We start from the raw sequence: 20,634 nt of genomic DNA on the forward strand, positions 1-20,634 counted from the left end.
CGCTGACACAATCTCGACTATCACAGACTGTCTACATACCTCCCACTGACACGCCTTGACTATCACAGACTGTCTACATACCTCCCGCTGACACAGCCTTGACTATCACAGATGTCTACATACCTCCCGCTACAGCTTGATATCACAGATGTCTACATACCTCCCGCTGACACGGCCTTGACTATCACAGAGTGTCTACATACCTCCCACTGACACAGCCTTGACTATCACAGACTGTCTACATACCTCCCACTGACACAGCCTTGACTATCACAGACTGTCTACATACCTCCCACTCTGACACGGCCTTGACTATCACAGACTGTCTATATACCTCCCACTGACACAGCCTGACTATCACAGACTCCACTGAACAGCCTTGACTATCACAGAGTGTCTACATATCTCCCGCTGAAGCAGCCTTGACTATCACAGACTGTCTACATACCTCCCGCTGACACGGCCTTGACTATCACAGAGTGTCTACATACCTCCCGCTGACACGGCCTTGACTATCACAGAGTGTCTACATACCTCCCGCTGACACGGCCTTGACTATCACTGAGTGTTTACATATCTCCCGCTGAAGCAGCCTTGACTATCACTGAGTGTTTACATATCTCCCGCTGACACGGCCTTGACTATCACAGAGTGTCTACATACCTCCCGCTGACACAGCCTTGACTATCACAGACTGTCTACATACCTCCCGCTGAAGCAGCCTTGACTATCACAATCTGTCTACATACCTCCCGCTGAAGCAGCCTTGACTATCACAGAGTGTCTACATACCTCCCGCTGAAGCAGCCTTGACTATCACTGAGTGTTTACATATCTCCCGCTGACACGGCCTTGACTATCACAGAGTGTCTACATACCTCCCGCTGACACGGCCTTGACTATCACAGAGTGTCTACATACCTCCCGCTGACACAGCCTTGACTATCACAGACTGTCTACATACCTCCCGCTGAAGCAGCCTTGATTATCACAATCTGTCTACATACCTCCCACTGACACAGCCTTGACATTCACAGACTGTCTACATACCTCCCGCTGAAGCAGCATTGACTATCACAGACTGTCTACATACCTCCCACTGACACAATCTCGACTATCACAGACTGTCTATATACCTCCTTCTGAAGCAGCCTTGATTATCACAATCTGTCTACATACCTCCCACTGACACAGCCTTGACTATCACAGACTGTCTACATACCTCCCGCTGAAGCAGCATTGACTATCACAGACTGTCTACATACCTCCCACTGACACAATCTCGACTATCACAGACTGTCTACATACCTCCCACTGACACAATCTCGACTATCACAGACTGTCTACATACCTCCCACTGACACAATCTCGACTATCACAGACTGTCTATATACCTCCTTCTGAAGCAGCCTTGACTATCACTGTCTGTCTACATACCTCCCGCTGACGCAGCCTTAACGATGACTAGAATCAGGGTCGACACGTAGTTTCCGATTCCTGACGTCATCAGGAACAACCCCATCACTAAACCCTGCATGAAGTCAGGAGCTTCGGAGTACGCAAACTCAAGACCTAGATAGGTTGGTATCAAAAGTATGAAAGCAGTTACAAATAATCAAATGATAATGTTAGTTAGGATAGAGAGGCCAATAAAACCAACGGGTCCACTTTAACGAACATTCCTTATCTTTAAAGAAAAATCAACTTAAAATTCTCCACAGGAAAATATTGTAGATTTTAAGGAAGACTCCTTATAACTTAAGATTTCCCCATAATTCTGTAATGCTTTTCTATGAGGCATTTTAAGTTAAGGAATTCTTTAAAGTTAAGTAATGTTCGTGAAACTGGGTTCTGGAGACTAAAAAATTAAACAAAATGTTTCCTAAATAGTTTTTAGCTGATACTGCAGTGAAATTTCTTCACATTCACTGTTTTTAAATGTAGAAGAGAAAATGATCATTGAACGATTTTGCTTGTAGTTTTAGCTTACCCGATATACTGGCGAAAACCTCACTGGCTCCGACGAGGGCAAACTCGGGCACTTGAAGGAATACAGACAACGTTGATGCATTGAATTTGTCATCAGCCAACTCTTGAATTATTCCCCCTGATTCTGACAATTCCTGCTTACGGTAGATTTCCAATATCCCAGCTACTACCACCGAGAGCGCCGCCAAAATCATCCCAAATCCTGACAAAATGAAAGACGATACTGTTATAGTACTTATAGTATAAATCGTGTGTCAGAGTATACTAATGATAGGAATATCATTCAGACCTTATATTTATAGATACGCCACTACTGGTTAGATCCAAAGAGTAGCAAAAAGGAGACGTTTTGGAATAGGTATAAGAAACGGTTTGCTATCAATGTAATTCAATACGGCGCAACCAAATTCCATTTGTGTTTCTTAGCTTTGTAAGAGCGATACCATGGTCATATGACAAAGGAATATGTCAAAGTATAAGTTTATTAGTTTTGTGTACAAGACACACACCATACTTCCCAACCTGAATAAAATGTTTTGGTAACTAAGAAGAGTTTGGTAACTAAGAAAACAAACAAACCTATCCGTTGTAGATGGGAAGGACTGCGGCCATATTTAGCGAGCAGTGGGTAGATACCACGGTCTATGATGGGGATGAGAACCAGGATTATAACAGTGTTGAAGATATTTAGTACAGCAGCAGGCATCTTAACATCACCGACCATCACATTCATCCTCTCACTCTGTAGGAAAAACGTTGACTGCATCTAAAACAAGAAAAGTTGTGTTACAGGGAATGCTCTTCCATTCACAACGTCCTTAGAGTGGAGTCAATAGTATAAGGTATGTATTAATGCAGAGGATTTGGAGACGACCAAGCTTGACACAATCTGAAGTCAATCAGAGACAACAATGAAGTTTGTTACATAATGAAGTGCATTTTTTAACTACCGTAAATTGGAATATTATGGCGTTGGAAAAAATTGCCTTTTTTGTATCAAAATAGGGTGGTTAAATTTTGGTGTGTTTAAATTTGGCGTTTCCCTTTACAAAGCAAAATTTTGGCACATAACTTGATTGGATCAAAACGAAATATGAAGATTTCATTTCTCTGACACACACCATTTATATCTCACAAAGAAAACTGATGTGATTAGTTTTTAAGCCTTATCTTTGTCCTCAATAAAAGTAATTATTAGTCACATATCTAATTATATACATATTTGCATAAAAGAAAAACTTTCAAAGGTAACGTAGTTTTTCTCGGTTGACATCACATACAGTACCTCAAATGTATATTTATATAACGTGATTGAGTTATTTACCCGAGAGTACATGTTAACATACCTAACACATGACATGAAGATGTACTGATCGTTATATACAAACAAATAAATGCGTTGCCAAATTTTGGTGTGTTAAAATTTTGCGCTTTCATGCCAAACGCCAAATAAGCAAAAACATGACCACATCCAAAATATCCCAATTTACGATATGTAAGTCGACACTTTTTGTTTTGAGAAATCGGAGTATGATATTCTTTGTATCCATGAGGTTGTCTATAAATTAAATTTAACTTAATGCCAGTTACTGCTACAAATACACCTAATTATCTTGTTTGTCCTCTTATTATTCGTATGTATTTGAGATGTTCGTTAAAAGTTACCTATGTTTTAACGATTTTGTTTTCTGTTTGTATACAACGATGATCAAGACAACATCGCGAATAGGGGTCACATAGAGGTATTACATTCAGTTCATTTAGATATAGAGTTACCTGTGAGTATACTGCCCAGTACATGATGATGAGTAAGACTGGATGGATATAGAGTTACCTGTGAGTATACTGCCCAGTATATGATGATGAGTAAGACTGGGTTGATATAGAGTTACCTTTGAGTATACTGCCCAGTACATGATGATGAGTAAGACTGGGTTGATATAGAGTTACCTGAGAGTATACTGCCCAGTACATGATGATGAGTAAGACTGGGTTGATATAGAGTTACCTGTGAGTATACTGCCCAGTACATGATGATGAGTAAGACTGGGTTGATATGGAGTTACCTGAGAGTATACTGCCCAGTACATGATGATGAGTAAGACTGGGTGGATATGGAGTTACCCGAGAGTATATTGCCCAGTATATGATGATGAGTAAGACTGGGTGGATATAGAGTTACCTGTGAGTATACTGCCCAGTACATGATGATGAGTAAGACTGGGTTGATATGGAGTTACCTGTAAGTATACTGCCCAGCACATGATGATGAGTAAGACTGGGTTGATATAGAGTTACCTGTGAGTATACTGCCCAGTACATGATGATGAGTAAGACTGGGCTGATATAGAGTTACCTGAGAGTATACTGCCCAGTACATGATGATGAGTAAGACTGGGTTGATGTGGAGTTACCTGAGAGTATACTGCCCAGTACATGATGATGAGTTAGACTGGGTGGATATAGAGTTACCTGTGAGTATACTGCCCAGTATATGATGATGAGTAAGACTGGGTGGATATAGAGTTACCTTTGAGTATAATGCCCAGTACATGATGATGAGTAAGACTGGGTTGATATGGAGTTACCTGAGAGTATACTGCCCAGTACATGATGATGAGTAAGACTGGGTTGATGTGGAGTTACCTGAGAGTATACTGCCCAGTACATGATGATGAGTAAGACTGGGTTGATATGGAGTTACCTGAGAGTATACTGCCCAGTACATGATGATGAGTAAGACTGGGTTGATGTGGAGTTACCTGTGAGTATACTGCCCAGTACATGATGATGAGTAAGACTGGGTTGATATGGAGTTACCTGAGAGTATACTGCCCAGTACATGATGATGAGTAAGACTGGGTTGATATGGAGTTACCTGAGAGTATACTGCCCAGTACATGATGATGAGTAAGACTGGGTTGATGTGGAGTTACCTGTGAGTATACTGCCCAGTACATGATGATGAGTAAGACTGGGTTGATATGGAGTTACCTGAGAGTATACTGCCCAGTACATGATGATGAGTAAGACTGGGTTGATGTGGAGTTACCTGAGAGTATACTGCCCAGTACATGATGATGAGTAAGACTGGGTTGATGTGGAGTTACCTGAGAGTATACTGCCCAGTACATGATGATGAGTAAGACTGGGTTGATGTGGAGTTACCTGAGAGTATACTGCCCAGTACATGATGATGAGTAAGACTGGGTGGATATAGAGTTACCTGTAAGTATACTGCCCAGTACATGATGATGAGTAAGACTGGGTGGATATAGAGTTACCTGAGAGTATAATGCCCAGTACATGATGATGAGTAAGACTGAGTTGATGTGGAGTTACCTGTGAGTATACTGCCCAGTACATGATGATGAGTAAGACTGGGTGGATATAGAGTTACCTGAGAGTATACTGCCCAGTACATGATGATGAGTAAGACTGGGTGGATATAGAGTTACCTTTGAGTATACTGCCCAGTACATGATGATGAGTAAGACTGGGTGGATATAGAGTTACCTGAGAGTATAATGCCCAGTACATGATGATGAGTAAGACTGAGTTGATGTGGAGTTACCTGTGAGTATACTGCCCAGTACATGATGATGAGTAAGACTGGGTGGATATAGAGTTACCTGAGAGTATACTGCCCAGTACATGATGATGAGTAAGACTGGGTGGATATAGAGTTACCTTTGAGTATACTGCCCAGTACATGATGATGAGTAAGACTGGGTGGATATAGAGTTACCTGAGAGTATACTGCCCAGTACATGATGATGAGTAAGACTGGGTTGATATAGAGTTACCTGAGAGTATACTGCCCAGTACATGATGATGAGTAAGACTGGGTGGATATAGAGTTACCTGTGAGTATACTGCCCAGTACATGATGATGAGTAAGACTGGGTTGATATAGAGTTACCTGAGAGTATACTGCCCAGTACATGATGATGAGTAAGACTGGGTGGATATAGAGTTACCTGTGAGTATACTGCCCAGTACATGATGATGAGTAAGACTGGGTTGATATAGAGTTACCTTTGAGTATACTGCCCAGTACATGATGATGAGGAGTAAGACTTGGTGGATATAGAGTTACCTGAGAGTATACTGCCCAGTACGTGATGATGAGTAAGACTGGGTTGATATGGAGTTACCTGAGAGTATACTGCCCAGTACATGATGATGAGTTAGACTGGGTCGATGTAGAGTTACCTGAGAGTATACTGCCCAGTACATGATGATTAGTAAGAAGACTGGGAGAACACGTAGTACAGAGATCACTCCGTCCACCATATCGTCACTATAGGGACCGCCATTCCTCTGTCGGGCTTTCTTAAACCCTCCACACTTAGTGGCAGTACAAACACCAAAAGCTTTACCCAAAATACTTCCTGTAATAGAAAATTTAATGAAAACAAGGAATGGATATTATTTATGACTTAATATTACATTTAATGAATATAAGTAATTTGATAATCTGTAGTTGCATTGCTTTATCTTCGTTTTTATGTATTCTTTATTCTATAACAGTCACACAGCTGGAATAGTGATGGCTTATTACACTACAATTTATATTGATATGCGAGGCTACTGAAAAGAACTTAAGATCCTTTGTACATTACTAAAATTGATTTTAGTGTATAATTGCTATATTTGTACAAATGCATCATGTTATGTAGATAGCTAAAAGACATTGAAGGTGCAACACAGTGCGGAGCATGGATAAATAACGAGAAGACTGCATCCTCCTAGGGTTTCTCTCTCACCTCCGACAGCAGTGTTGATGTAGAGGTTCCTGGCGGCGACGAAGATGATAAGAGCGATGAACATACTGGCTAGAGGAATAAGGAAGCCAATTGTGAAGCTGATGTTTTGTTGGATGTAGGCCACACCAGAATAGGCCACAAGGGATCCGGCGTTGATGAACCAGTAAAACCTTCGAAATATGAAAACAGGTTACCTCCCTTTTCCTAGTCACTACACTCCTATCATAAAACCTATAAAGTCTATACTGGGCGTTATACATCGTCTAACATTCAGTGTATATTTTGGTACTTTTCAACCTTACGCAAGTACTGGGTTTCCATTCTATTATCTTTACAACAAATTTAGTTTTTTTCCAGTGTATGAGACGAAGGATATTCAAGGGGAAAATGGAAAGTAGGTAATACGCAACCGGCATACGTGTTTTTATCATGAAATATTTTTCACTCACCAGTTAAAGAAGGATTGGACAGCGTCTGGACCGAGGTCCTGTACTTGTTGTGCTCCATAGGGACCGACATTGGCCTTGATTCCTCCTGTTCCTATGGCCACGAAGATCAGCCCCATGAAGAAGTAAGCTTTTCTTGTCTCCTGTAGAAAATAAAGGTACGACTTTCTATCATGATAACGCAGGGTGCTTTTATTAATTTTGACCAATGGAATTCTAGTATATGTACCTATCACTAGATTTGCAAAATATGTATTCTGAAATGATACACTGATGTAGATAAGTTAAAATTATCAATTCATTTAACAAAATTTTCGAGTGGATGATTAAATCCTGTCTTCCATAATCACAAAATTATAAAAATCAAACAGGACATATTACTCCTAGAGAAAGCATAATCTGGTGCTGAAGAGAGACGTGTTCTACAAGGTTTTATCTTAATATTTTGACACTCCCGTCTTTTTACCCGTTTAGCCAACATTACATTTAAAGAGTTTACATTACATTGTACCATGCAAGTCTTTGCTTGACCATGACAACAATAATAGTTTACAACAACATGTAATGTCGGTAATCACTCACGATACTTAGATCATAGTCGGCCCCTTCGTCGTCTTTCCCGAACCATCCTGTATAATCTATGGCAGCCGCTGGCAGCAAGAATAATCCTATAGGGAAAGGGTGTTATGGATCTGATACTAATATAAAATAAATGTGACAGACGCTAGAATTAATACATTTCTTTGTACTCTGTATATCATTTTATAGATTGCTTTAAATGACAGTTACATGTATATATAATCATCTTTCAGAATTATTTCTTTTGTTTGGATGGATTAAGCACCCGATTGGCGAAATGATTCCAGGTAATGCTATACGATGTTACCAGCTTACCTAGTAAGTAAATCAGACCGGATCCTAGAATGGTATTGTACTTCCCCGCGTATGAATCCGATATATATCCTCCAATCACAGGGATAAGGTAAACAGTACCTGAAAATAGTACGTTAGATCTTAGTACAACAATGGCAAATTTATATTCAAAGTCAATATAACGATAATAAACTAGATATAAAACAAAGTAACAAAAAAAAAAAAAAAAAAAAATCGAAGTCAACGTAATGACCATATTTTACATGTAGGTGTCTATTGTCAATGAAACATAACGTAAACATCGAAATTCTCTGCCAAATTGTGTTATTATTCCAAAAGTATATTTGATTGATCAAAGTGATCAAGCGATATACTCGCGCTCGATAATAGAGTAATGTTTAATACATTCAACAACTGTAGTTACCAGGAATTATTGAATAATAAGAAGATATTTTGTCCAAATCACAAAGCTTTCATGGCAAAAATGCGTTAAAATGCAGATAATGCAGAGGAGAATTCTCCATTCGACTATGGGTTTGTTTTGCTCTTTATTCTTTAATGTAAAATGATATAGCCATCATATGCTATTCCATGTGTTATCAAGATGCAGTGTATTTGTGTACTTAGAAATAGCGATCTCAGAAATACACCAACTTGATCCTCTATAGAGTAGCAAACTCCTACAGCGTCTACTGGGTATTTGTTTTGGGATTTAAATCAATTTAAATTTTTTGTTTGAACCATATGTGTTTAATCGTAAGGTTAGTAGACTTAGCCAGGTAAACCTGTACTAGTCTATAAATCGGATATGGAAGTGAGAGATAGCATGGGCACCCTCAATAGCAGTTACCTGAAGTTCCATTCCCTGATATAGTTTCAATAGATATTCGTCAACGTTCTAAAGGGATATTATGTGAGTGGTTAACATGGACCAATGGTTGGAGTACATGTTGTTATGACTTATACACTTGATCACATACTGGTTTTCACAAACACTTTGATGTGCACAGTCAAATATAAAAATGAGATTAAAGAACATTAAATGATGAAACCTAACGTTTTATATTAGTTTTAGTTTCCTGCAAAATTGATGACAGAAATTGTAAGATAAATATTGACATGACACACACCGACAAACTCAATGTATTAGAATTGTGAAACCTCCCTCGGTCTTCCATCCTTCAGACGTGTTTTAAAACAAAAACTGATAGAAAATCACATAATTACCGAAGGCAAGAGGTACACATGGTGAAGTATCAGATTTTGAATCTCTATCACGTTTCACAGATAAGGACACATGTTTTGTTCCTGATAATAACAAATGCATGCTGTGGTTTAGAGAAAAGTGGTCATTGACTCTCCTTTAATTATAACGTAGAAAAGCAGGTAGGTGAACAATCACAGAACCTCAAAATGAATACTTTAACAGAGAGACAGATGTGATATCCATACTTTAAATCAAGTTTCATGACTTCAGATTTCAGAACACTAAATGCCCACCCTGAATATTGTCTATCAATGTTTACGTACCAGAAAAAATTGTGGACACGATAACGGCTGAAGTGCTAGACAACATTACGGTACTGGTACAGAACAGTACCATGTTGGCCATCACACTGTAAAATGTCATTCTCTCACACAACTCCATACCCAGAATACAAGCTGCCTGTTTTGTATGTGTAAATATACGTTTGTCTGTCTGTGGCACATCCTTGTCTAGTGTCCTTTGTGTGACGTCACTAACTTCATCTATCGGTAATATAGGAGTTGTCTCCTTAAAGCTGTCCTGAAGGAACATCACTGATATCACTTATATGTTTCCGTTAACAAGTATCACATATTAGATGAAGATAAAGATTTCACTTTCTGTAACACAACAGCTGTTGACGTCTTTAACGAGCTATACATTTACCAGTTTTTTAACATACTCTCCTTTGTAGTGTGTACACATGCTGTTTTTGTTAATTAACGACACGATAATCCGTTATATTATTGTACCTCTGATACTGCTAGCACACTAAAAGATTCCCATCTGACAACTATACAGCAGTGATTTGATGATGCTATATATACACACGTATATCTTAATACAGAGTCATGAAACTGTCATAAAAACACATGTTTCCAGGTATCATTAAAGTATTTTTCTGTATATACGTCAACAAAGGGACCTAAAATTCTTCAAGCGTTGTTGGACTGTAGTTTGGTAGATCTTGGTTGTCGTTATGCTACATCCCAAAATCGATAAAACGATGATAACTATAGGTGGCAATATAAAGGGTACATATCTATTGCGACATCGACAACGAATTTTCATATCTTCGATGTGGTTTAAATTAGTCACATTCCCAGCTTGCTTCGTTTGTGGAAGGATAAATATCAGAGATAATCTGGCAACAGAACCCATGAACAATGTACATCACATACATGTACATTTATATATACTAACGTGACTCTTTAAGATCTAACGTGCACTTGAATCTAGATTTTTCTCTTAACGTTCTTCAAACAGATACCTTTAGTTTTAATTTCATAATTTGGTTACTTGTCAGCAGTGCATATGTTCAGAAATAGTGAGATTTGAAGTATCCCCGTTCTTACCCTGTGTTCGAAAACCCAAAGTGGAACATCTCCTAAATATTGTTTGATTAATAAATGTCTAGTCATTCTAAAATGTTTGAATACATTAAGAAAACATTTTCTAGTTTAGATAAGTCATATATCTTTCCAAAATATTCCATGTACCATTTTGGGCAGTTTTCCAATTTGGGTAGCGTCACGTGATATCAGTATTGTGATGTTCTCCAACAGTCGTCCTTATGTTAAATGCACCATGGATTTACGAATGTATAGGCAGCGCTTTATTTGCTTCCATAGTATGTAAACGTATTTCAGACTGTCAACGAGAAAATGTTGGGATGAATGTAAGATATGATATGTACTTTACCTGCAAGACTTTTAAACCCTAGTGTAAACTTCATCTGTTATATAACGTGATAATATACTGGTGTCTTAGATTAATCATTTCTCTGACACCCCAACAAAACATCTTATCGTCTTCGTCGCCGCCAGGAACCTCTACATCAATATGGAGGTATTTACTAGATTGTATATACAGACCAAGAGGATTGCTGATGCAAAAAAACGAACGCTTTCTAATACCCGTCCATTGCGTATAGGGTGTCCATGTCCTTATACAGGTACCGTGCACTACCCGTCTAGTAGGCTAGATCTGGTACACGTGTTATCAGGAAAAACAACAAACAAATCATACCTGTCACAAAATGTCGGTCAGCTCAGGTGTTACTGTGATAATGGGTACACAATGATTATTGCAATTACATTTTATATTATTTTATATCATTAAGATAGCAATTAGCCCTTTTCTTTCTGTTTCTTTGTTAAATAAAAAAGAGAAAAGAACGTGATTTTATTACCCTATGACACATGCTAATAATTGTATATTATTGTATACCAGTAATGATTGTATATTATTGTATACCAGTAATGATTGTATATTATTGTATACCAGTAATAATTGTATATTATTGTATACCAGTAATAATTGTATATTATTGTATACCAGTAATACAGTATAGTTATAATTGTATATTATTGTATACCAGTAATATGTTATTATTGTATACCAGTATATTGTATATTATTGTATACCAGTATAATTTATATTATTGTATACCATAATAATTGTATATTATTGTATACCAGTAATAATTGTATATTATTGTATACCAGTAATATTGTATATTATTGTATACCAGTAATAATTGTATATTATTGTATACCAGTAATAATTGTATATTATTGTATACCAGTAATAAGTATTATTGTAACCATAATAATTGTATATTATTGTATACCAGTAATAATTGTATATTATTGTATACCAGTAATAATTGTATATTATTGTATACCAGTAATAATTGTATATTATTGTATACCATTGTATATTGTATACCAGTATATTGTATATTATTGTATACCAGTAATAATTGTATATTATTGTATACCAGTAATAATTGTATATTATTGTATACCAGTAATAATTGTATATTATTGTATACCAGTAATAATTGTCTATTATTGTATACCAGTAATAATTGTATATTATTGTATACCAGTAATAATTGTATATTATTGTATACCAGTAATAATTGTATATTATTGTATACCAGTAATAATTGTATATTATTGTATACCAGTAATAATTGTATATTATTGTATACCAGTAATAATTGTATATATTATTGTATACCAGTAATAATTGTATATTATTGTATACCAGTAATAATTGTATATTATTGTATACCAGTAATAATTGTATATTATTGTATACCAGTTATTGTATATTGTATGTTACCAGTAATAATTGTATATTATTGTATACCAGTAATAATTGTATATTATTGTATACCAGAATAATGTATAATTGTATATTATTGTATATTATTGTATACCAGTAATAATTGTATATTATTGTATACCAGTAATAATTGTATATTATTGTATACCAGTAATAATTGTATATTATTGTATGTATTTATATTATTGTATACCAGTAATAATTGTATATTATTGTATACCAGTAATAATTGTATATTATTGTATACCAGTAATAATTGTATATTATTGTATACCAGTAATAATTGTATATTATTGTATACCAGTAATAATTGTATATTATTGTATACCAGTAATAATTGTATATTATTGTATACCAGTAATAATTGTATATTATTGTATACCAGTAATAATTGTATATTATTGTATACCAGTAATAATTGTATATTATTGTATACCAGTAATAATTGTATATTATTGTATACCAGTAATAATTGTATATTATTGTATACCAGTAATATTGTATATTATTGTATACAGTAATAATATATTATTGTATACCAGTAATAATTGTATATTATTGTATACCAGTAATAATTGTATATTATTGTATACCAGTAATAATTGTATATTATTGTATACCAGTAATAATTGTATATTATTGTATACCAGTAATAATTGTATATTATTGTATACCAGTAATAATTGTATATTATTGTATACCAGTAATAATTGTATATTATTGTATACCAGTAATAATTGTATATTATTGTATACCAGTAATAATTGTATATTATTGTATACCAGTAATAATTGTATATATTGTATACCAGTAATAATTTATATTATTGTATACCAGTAATAATTGTATATTATTGTATACCAGTAATAATTGTATATTATTGTATACCAGTAATAATAATTGTATACCAGTAATAATTGTATATTATTGTATACCAGTAATAATTGTATATTATTGTATACCAGTAATAATTTATATTATTGTATACCAGTAATAATTGTATATTATTGTATACCAGTAATAATTGTATATTATTGTATACCAGTAATAATTGTATATTATTGTATACCAGTAATAATTGTATATTATTGTATACCAGTAATAATTGTATATTATTGTATACCAGTAATAATTGTATATTATTGTATACCAGTAATAATTGTATATTATTGTATACCAGTAATAGATATTGTATACCAGTAATAATTGTATATTATTGTATACCAGTAATAATGTTATTATTGTATACCAGTAATAATGTTATTATTGTATACCAGTAATAATTGTATATTATTGTATACCAGTAATAATTGTATATTATTGTATACCAGTAATAATTGTATATTATTGTATACCAGTAATAATTGTATATTATTGTATACCAGTAATAATTGTATATTATTGTATACCAGTAATAATTGTATATTATTGTATACCAGTAATAATTGTATATTATTGTATACCAGTAATAATTGTATATTATTGTATACCAGTAATAATTGTATATTATTGTATACCAGTAATAATTGTATATTATTGTATACCAGTAATAATTGTATATTATTGTATACCAGTAATAATTGTATATTATTGTATACCAGTAATAATTGTATATTATTGTATACCAGTAATAATTGTATATTATTGTATACCAGTAATAATTGTATATTATTGTATACCAGTAATAATTGTATATTATTGTATACCAGTAATAATTGTATATTATTGTATACCAGTAATAATTGTATATTATTGTATACCAGTAATAATTGTATATTATTGTATACCAGTAATATTGTATATATATTGTATACCAGTAATAATTGTATATTATTGTATACCAGTAATAATTGTATATTATTGTATACCAGTAATAATTGTATATTATTGTATACCAGTAATAATTGTATATTATTGTATACCAGTAATAATTGTATATTATTGTATACCAGTAATAATTGTATATTATTGTATACCAGTAATAATTGTATATTATTGTATACCAGTAATAATTGTATATTATTGTATACCAGTAATAATTGTATATTATTGTATACCAGTAATAATTGTATATTATTGTATACCAGTAATAATTGTATATTATTGTATACCAGTAATAATTGTATATTATTGTATACCAGTAATAATTGTATATTATTGTATACCAGTAATAATTGTATATTATTGTATACCAGTAATAATTGTCTATTATTGTATACCAGTAATAATTGTATATTATTGTATACCAGTAATAATTGTCTATTATTGTATACCAGTAATAATTGTATATTATTGTATACCAGTAATAATTGTATATTATTGTATACCAGTAATAATTGTATATTATTGTATACCAGTAATAATTGTATATTATTGTATACCAGTAATAATTGTATATTATTGTATACCAGTAATAATTGTATATTATTGTATACCAGTAATAATTGTATATTATTGTATACCAGTAATAATTGTCTATTATTGTATACCAGTAATAATTGTATATTATTGTATACCAGTAATAATTGTATATTATTGTATACCAGTAATAATTGTATATTATTGTATACCAGTAATAATTGTATATTATTGTATACCAGTAATAATTGTATATTATTGTATACCAGTAATAATTGTATATTATTGTATACCAGTAATAATTGTATATTATTGTATACCAGTAATAATTGTATATTATTGTATACCAGTAATAATTGTATATCATTGTATACCAGTAATAAATGTATATTATTGTATACCAGTAATAATTATATTATTGTAATACCAGTAATAATTGTATATTATTGTATACCAGTAATATATTGTATATTATTGTATACCAGTAATAATTTATATCATTGTATACCAGTAATAAATGTATATCATTGTATACCAGTAATAATTGTATATCATTGTATACCAGTAATAATTGTCTATTATTGTATACCAGTAATAATTGTATATTATTGTATACCAGTAATAATTGTATATTATTGTATACCAGTAATAATTGTATATTATTGTATACCAGTAATACATGTAATATTGTATATTATTGTATACCAGTAATAATTGTATATTATTGTATACCAGTAATAATTGTATATTATTGTATACCAGTAATAATTGTATATTATTGTATACCAGTAATAATTGTATATTATTGTATACCAGTAATAATTGTATATTATTGTATACCAGTAATAATTGTATATTATTGTATACCAGTAATAATTGTATATTATTGTATACCAGTAATAATTGTATATTAATTGTATACCAGTAATAATTGTATATTATTGTATACCAGTAATAATTGTATATTATTGTATACCAGTAATAATTGTATATTATTGTATACCAGTAATAATTGTATATTATTGTATACCAGTAATAATTGTATATTATTGTATACCAGTAATAATTGTATAATTTGTATACAGTAATAATTGTATTATTGTATACCAGTAATAATATGTATATTATTGTATACCAGTAATAATTGTATATTATTGTATACCAGTAATAATTGTATATTATTGTATACCAGTAATAATTGTATATTATTGTATACCAGTAATAATTGTATATTATTGTATACCATAATAATTGTATATTATTGTATACCAGTAATAATTGTATATTATTGTATACCAGTAATAATTGTATATTATTGTATACCAGTAATAATTGTATATTATTGTATACCAGTAAATTGTATATTATTGTATCCAGTATAATTTATTGTATACCAGTAATATTGTATATTATTGTATACCAGTAATAATTGTATATTATTGTATACCAGTAATAATTGTATATTATTGTATACCAGTAATAATTGTCAGTATTATTGTATTATACCAGTAATAATTGTATATTATTGTATACCAGTAATAATGTATATTATTGTATACAGTATAATTGTATATTATTGTATACCAGTAATAATTGTATATTTATTGTATACCAGTAATAATTGTATATTATTGTATACCAGTAATAATTGTATATTATTGTATACCAGTAATAATTGTATATTATTGTATACCAGTAATAATTGTATATTATTGTATACCAGTAATAATTGTATATTATTGTATACCAGTAATAATTGTATATTATTGTATACCAGTAATAATTGTATATTATTGTATACCAGTAATAATTGTATATTATTGTATACCAGTAATAATTGTATATTATTGTATACCAGTAATAATTGTATATTATTGTATACCAGTAATAATTGTATATTATTGTATACCATTGTAATAATTGTATATTTATTGTATACCAGTAATAATTGTATATTATTGTATACCAGTAATAATTGTATATTATTGTATACCAGTAATATATTATTGTATACCAGTAATATGTTATTATTGTATACCAGTAATAATTGTATATTATGTATACCAGTAATAATTGTATATTATTGTATACCAGTAATAATTGTATACAGTAATATATTATTGTATACCAGTAATAATTGTATATTATTGTATACCAGTAATAATTGTATATATTGTATACCAGTAATAATTGTATATTATTGTATACCAGTAATAATTGTATATTATTGTATACCAGTAATAATTGTATATTATTGTATGTATACCATGTATACATAATTGTTATTATTGTATACCAGTAATAATTGTATATTATTGTATACCAGTAATAATTGTATATTATTGTATACCATTGTATATATTGTATACCAGTAATAATTAGTATATTATTGTATACCAGTAATAATTGTATATTATTGTATACCAGTAATAATTGTATATTATTGTATACCATTGTATAACCAGTAATAATAATTGTATATTATTGTATACCAGTAATAATTGTATATTATTGTATACCAGTAATAATTGTATATTATTGTATACCAGTAATAATTGTATATTATTGTATACCAGTAATAATGTGTATATCATTGTATACCAGTAATAATTGTATATTATTGTATACCAGTAAAATAATTTGTATATTATATGTAGTATACCAGTAAATATTGTATATTATTGTATACCAGTAATAATTGTATATTATTGTATACCAGTAATAATTGCATATTATTGTATAACAGTAATAATTGCATATTATTGTATACCATTGTATACCAGTAATAATTGTATATTATTGTATAACAGTAGTAATTGTATATTATTGAATAACAGTAATAATTGTATATTTAAGCATTGAACGTCTTTCAGTTGGCATTCATAGCCAATACGAACGAAAACTGGACAGAGGCAAATTCCATGAAGCGCTAGAGTAACCTTTGATAAAAATCAGTATGTAAAACACATGTTCAAGAGATGTTTTTCAACACACTATTTTTTCTAAAATCTGTACAGCAGGTTCTAAAACATAGTTATTTCTCTGAGTAACCCAAACCTCCGACACAACAAGACAAGTCTGAGCAGGACCCTACCACGTCTACAATGCTGGTATTCAGGACAGGATCTGTTCTCGTAATACTACTTATAGATAAAGCACCACCGTATGTTTATAGTAGTGACTATTATGGTTTTGATGGCTCTGTTGTTTATATTGTGATTTAGTGATTGTTAGAGTTCTGATGATTCTGTTGCTTAAACATATTGTGATTTAGTGATTGTTAGAGTTCTGATGATTCTGTTGCTTAAACATATTGTGATTTAGTGATTGTTAGAGTTCTGATGATTCTGTTTTTTATATATTGTGATTTAGTGATTTGTATAGTGCTGATGATTCTGTTGCTTACACATATTGTGATTTAGTGATTGTTAGAGTTCTGATGGTTCTGTTTTTTATATATTGTGATTTAGTGATTTGTATAGTGCTGATGGTAATGTTGTTTATGCTTTGCTTTACGCGTTATAGTTGTGGGTACATAGCTACATGTACTCGCTATGATAATAACGGTGTTTTATAAATGATATCAGGTGCTGTTTGTATCTACAAAGATGATAAGGCTGTGGAGTTTAAGTTAAGAGTGTGTAAATAATGATATCGGAATAGTAGTGATTTTCCAATTTTATGTTATCTATTATTTTCTTTTACTTAACGTTGCAATGGTAATATTGACAATGATTCTGATACAGGCATAGAGAAATACCAGGTTTTTTTAGTAAGGCACTGATTAAAATATACATTTCAGCATAACCACACGAGACTGTATTCACATTGTAAATATGACTCTGTACTGTATGTTACTGTGACCATACTGTACATGTAACCCATGGAACTGGTGTATAAAGCTAGGATCAGTGTATCTCATGTTCTACACTTCTGCATGTTTTACTAGTGTTTCTATTACTACTTTTACTGCAAGAGAGTTACCAGTTCAAAGTCTAATGTGCTAAATTTGAAAATAAGACATTAAAGTCAGGAGTGAATTTGATGATTTAGATGGAAAGAACAGTCAAGCAGTAATGTTATTTTGCATTAGAAAACAATGTGTATGAGGAAGAAATGTTTGGTGGTAATTCATGGTATCTTACCTGAGAATACAAAGCTAATGCAGAGGTTGGGGATAATTTATGTTAATTTACCTGAGAATACAAAGCTAATGCAGAGGTTGGGGATAATTTATGTTAATTTACCTGAGAATACAAGGCTAATGCCGAGGTTGGGGATAATTTATGTTAATTTACCTGAGAATACAAGCCTAATGCAGAGGTTGGGGATAATTCATGGTATCTTACCTGAGAATACAAAGCTAATGCAGAGGTTGGGGATAATTTATGTTAATTTACCTGAGAATACAAAGCTAATGCAGAGGTTGGGGATAATTTATGTTAATTTACCTGAGAATACAAGGCTAATGCAGAGGTTGGGGATAATTTATGTTAATTTACCTGAGAATACAAGGCTAATGCAGAGGTTGGGGATAATTCATGTTAATTTACCTGAGAATACAAGGCTAATGCAGAGGTTGGGGATAATTCATGTTAATTTACCTGAGAATACAAGGCTAATGCAGAGGTTGGGGATAATTCATGTTAATTTACCTGAGAATACAAGGCTAATGCAGAGGTTGGGGATGATTTATGTTAATTTATCTGAGAATACAAGGCTAATGCAGAGGTTGGGGATAATTTGTTAATTTACCTGAGAATACAAGGCTAATGCAGAGGTTGGGGATAATTCATGTTAATTTACCTGAGAATACAAGGCTAATGCAGAGGTTGGAGATAATTTATGTTAATTTACCTGAGAATACAAGGCTAATGCAGAGGTTGGGGATAATTTATGTTAATTTACCTGAGAATACAAGGCTAATGTTGGCTGCGTCCGAGCTGGGGATGTCCAGTTTGGAAGTACAGAATAACACAAGGTTAGCCACAACACTGTAATAAGTCAAACGTTCACAGAGTTCGGTCATCAATATCGACACAACAACTAGACCAGTCTTGCCGCTAAATGCGGACTTCTTTTCCTCGCCCTTCTCCATCACTGGCTCGTCTATACTTCTATGTAAGACAATTGTGTTCGGGGGCCTATCACCGCCAATGAGAGGTTCCCTCTCGTCTGCTTTAAATTGGGCCATACCGGCGGCTTTATATACGGCTACCCTGATAAGAAAATGTAATCTATTAAGGTAAAGTAAAGAAAGAATAGAATATCTCCTTAACAGCGCAAATAGCTAGGAAAAGGTCCAGTCTCCTTCAAAAGACTTGCAGTATATTATCACAAACCGAATCGCATGTCAAAAGATTTGAATTAGAAGCAATAACACCGGAACTGGAAAATATTCATATTTATCAAATCATATTCACCAGTGAATTAGTTTGATAGTATTTGGATTGTGATTTACAATAGCCCAAAACAGCGGTGTCAAGGTACTAAATAGTTCTATAATATATCGAAATAATACATTTACGAACAAACTCCATCAACATCAAATATTTACACTGCATTGGAAATCAACCACTAAGTCACTCTGAACTATACAGAAAATATACTCATTATACAGATCTCCACCACCTTTGTTTAAACGTCGTATACGACATTTGTTTCTGTATAACTCTATAGATAAAGTGTATAGCTTTTCAGATAAAACGTGGAGATGTTCAGATACAATAACTTCTATCTCTGAACAGGCAACATATCAGAAAACCGTTATCAAATATTTACCCGGTACTTAATTCCTCTTTGATAATAGTATTGATAT

At 32.2% G+C, this 20,634-nt stretch overlaps 1 protein-coding gene across 1 annotated transcript in view; it reads right to left on the reverse strand.

Moving 5' to 3' along the window:
- The window catches only part of LOC138322753 (solute carrier family 15 member 4-like), a 30,570-nt gene that overhangs the window by 3,882 nt on the left and 6,054 nt on the right, over positions 1–20,634 (reverse strand). The window contains exons 3-11 of the mRNA XM_069266839.1: positions 19,725–20,035; positions 8,099–8,197; positions 7,787–7,872; positions 7,208–7,347; positions 6,759–6,928; positions 6,205–6,383; positions 2,569–2,755; positions 1,991–2,191; positions 1,438–1,572 (exon numbers count right to left, since the gene is read on the reverse strand). Coding sequence (XP_069122940.1) covers positions 1,438–1,572; positions 1,991–2,191; positions 2,569–2,755; positions 6,205–6,383; positions 6,759–6,928; positions 7,208–7,347; positions 7,787–7,872; positions 8,099–8,197; positions 19,725–20,010 — 1,483 coding nt within the window. The 5' untranslated portion in view covers positions 20,011–20,035. The remainder of the gene's footprint in view (positions 1–1,437; positions 1,573–1,990; positions 2,192–2,568; positions 2,756–6,204; positions 6,384–6,758; positions 6,929–7,207; positions 7,348–7,786; positions 7,873–8,098; positions 8,198–19,724; positions 20,036–20,634) is intronic.

The sequence above is a fragment of the Argopecten irradians genome, chromosome 5, assembly GCF_041381155.1.
Source record: "Argopecten irradians isolate NY chromosome 5, Ai_NY, whole genome shotgun sequence".
Taxonomy (NCBI): domain Eukaryota; kingdom Metazoa; phylum Mollusca; class Bivalvia; order Pectinida; family Pectinidae; genus Argopecten; species Argopecten irradians.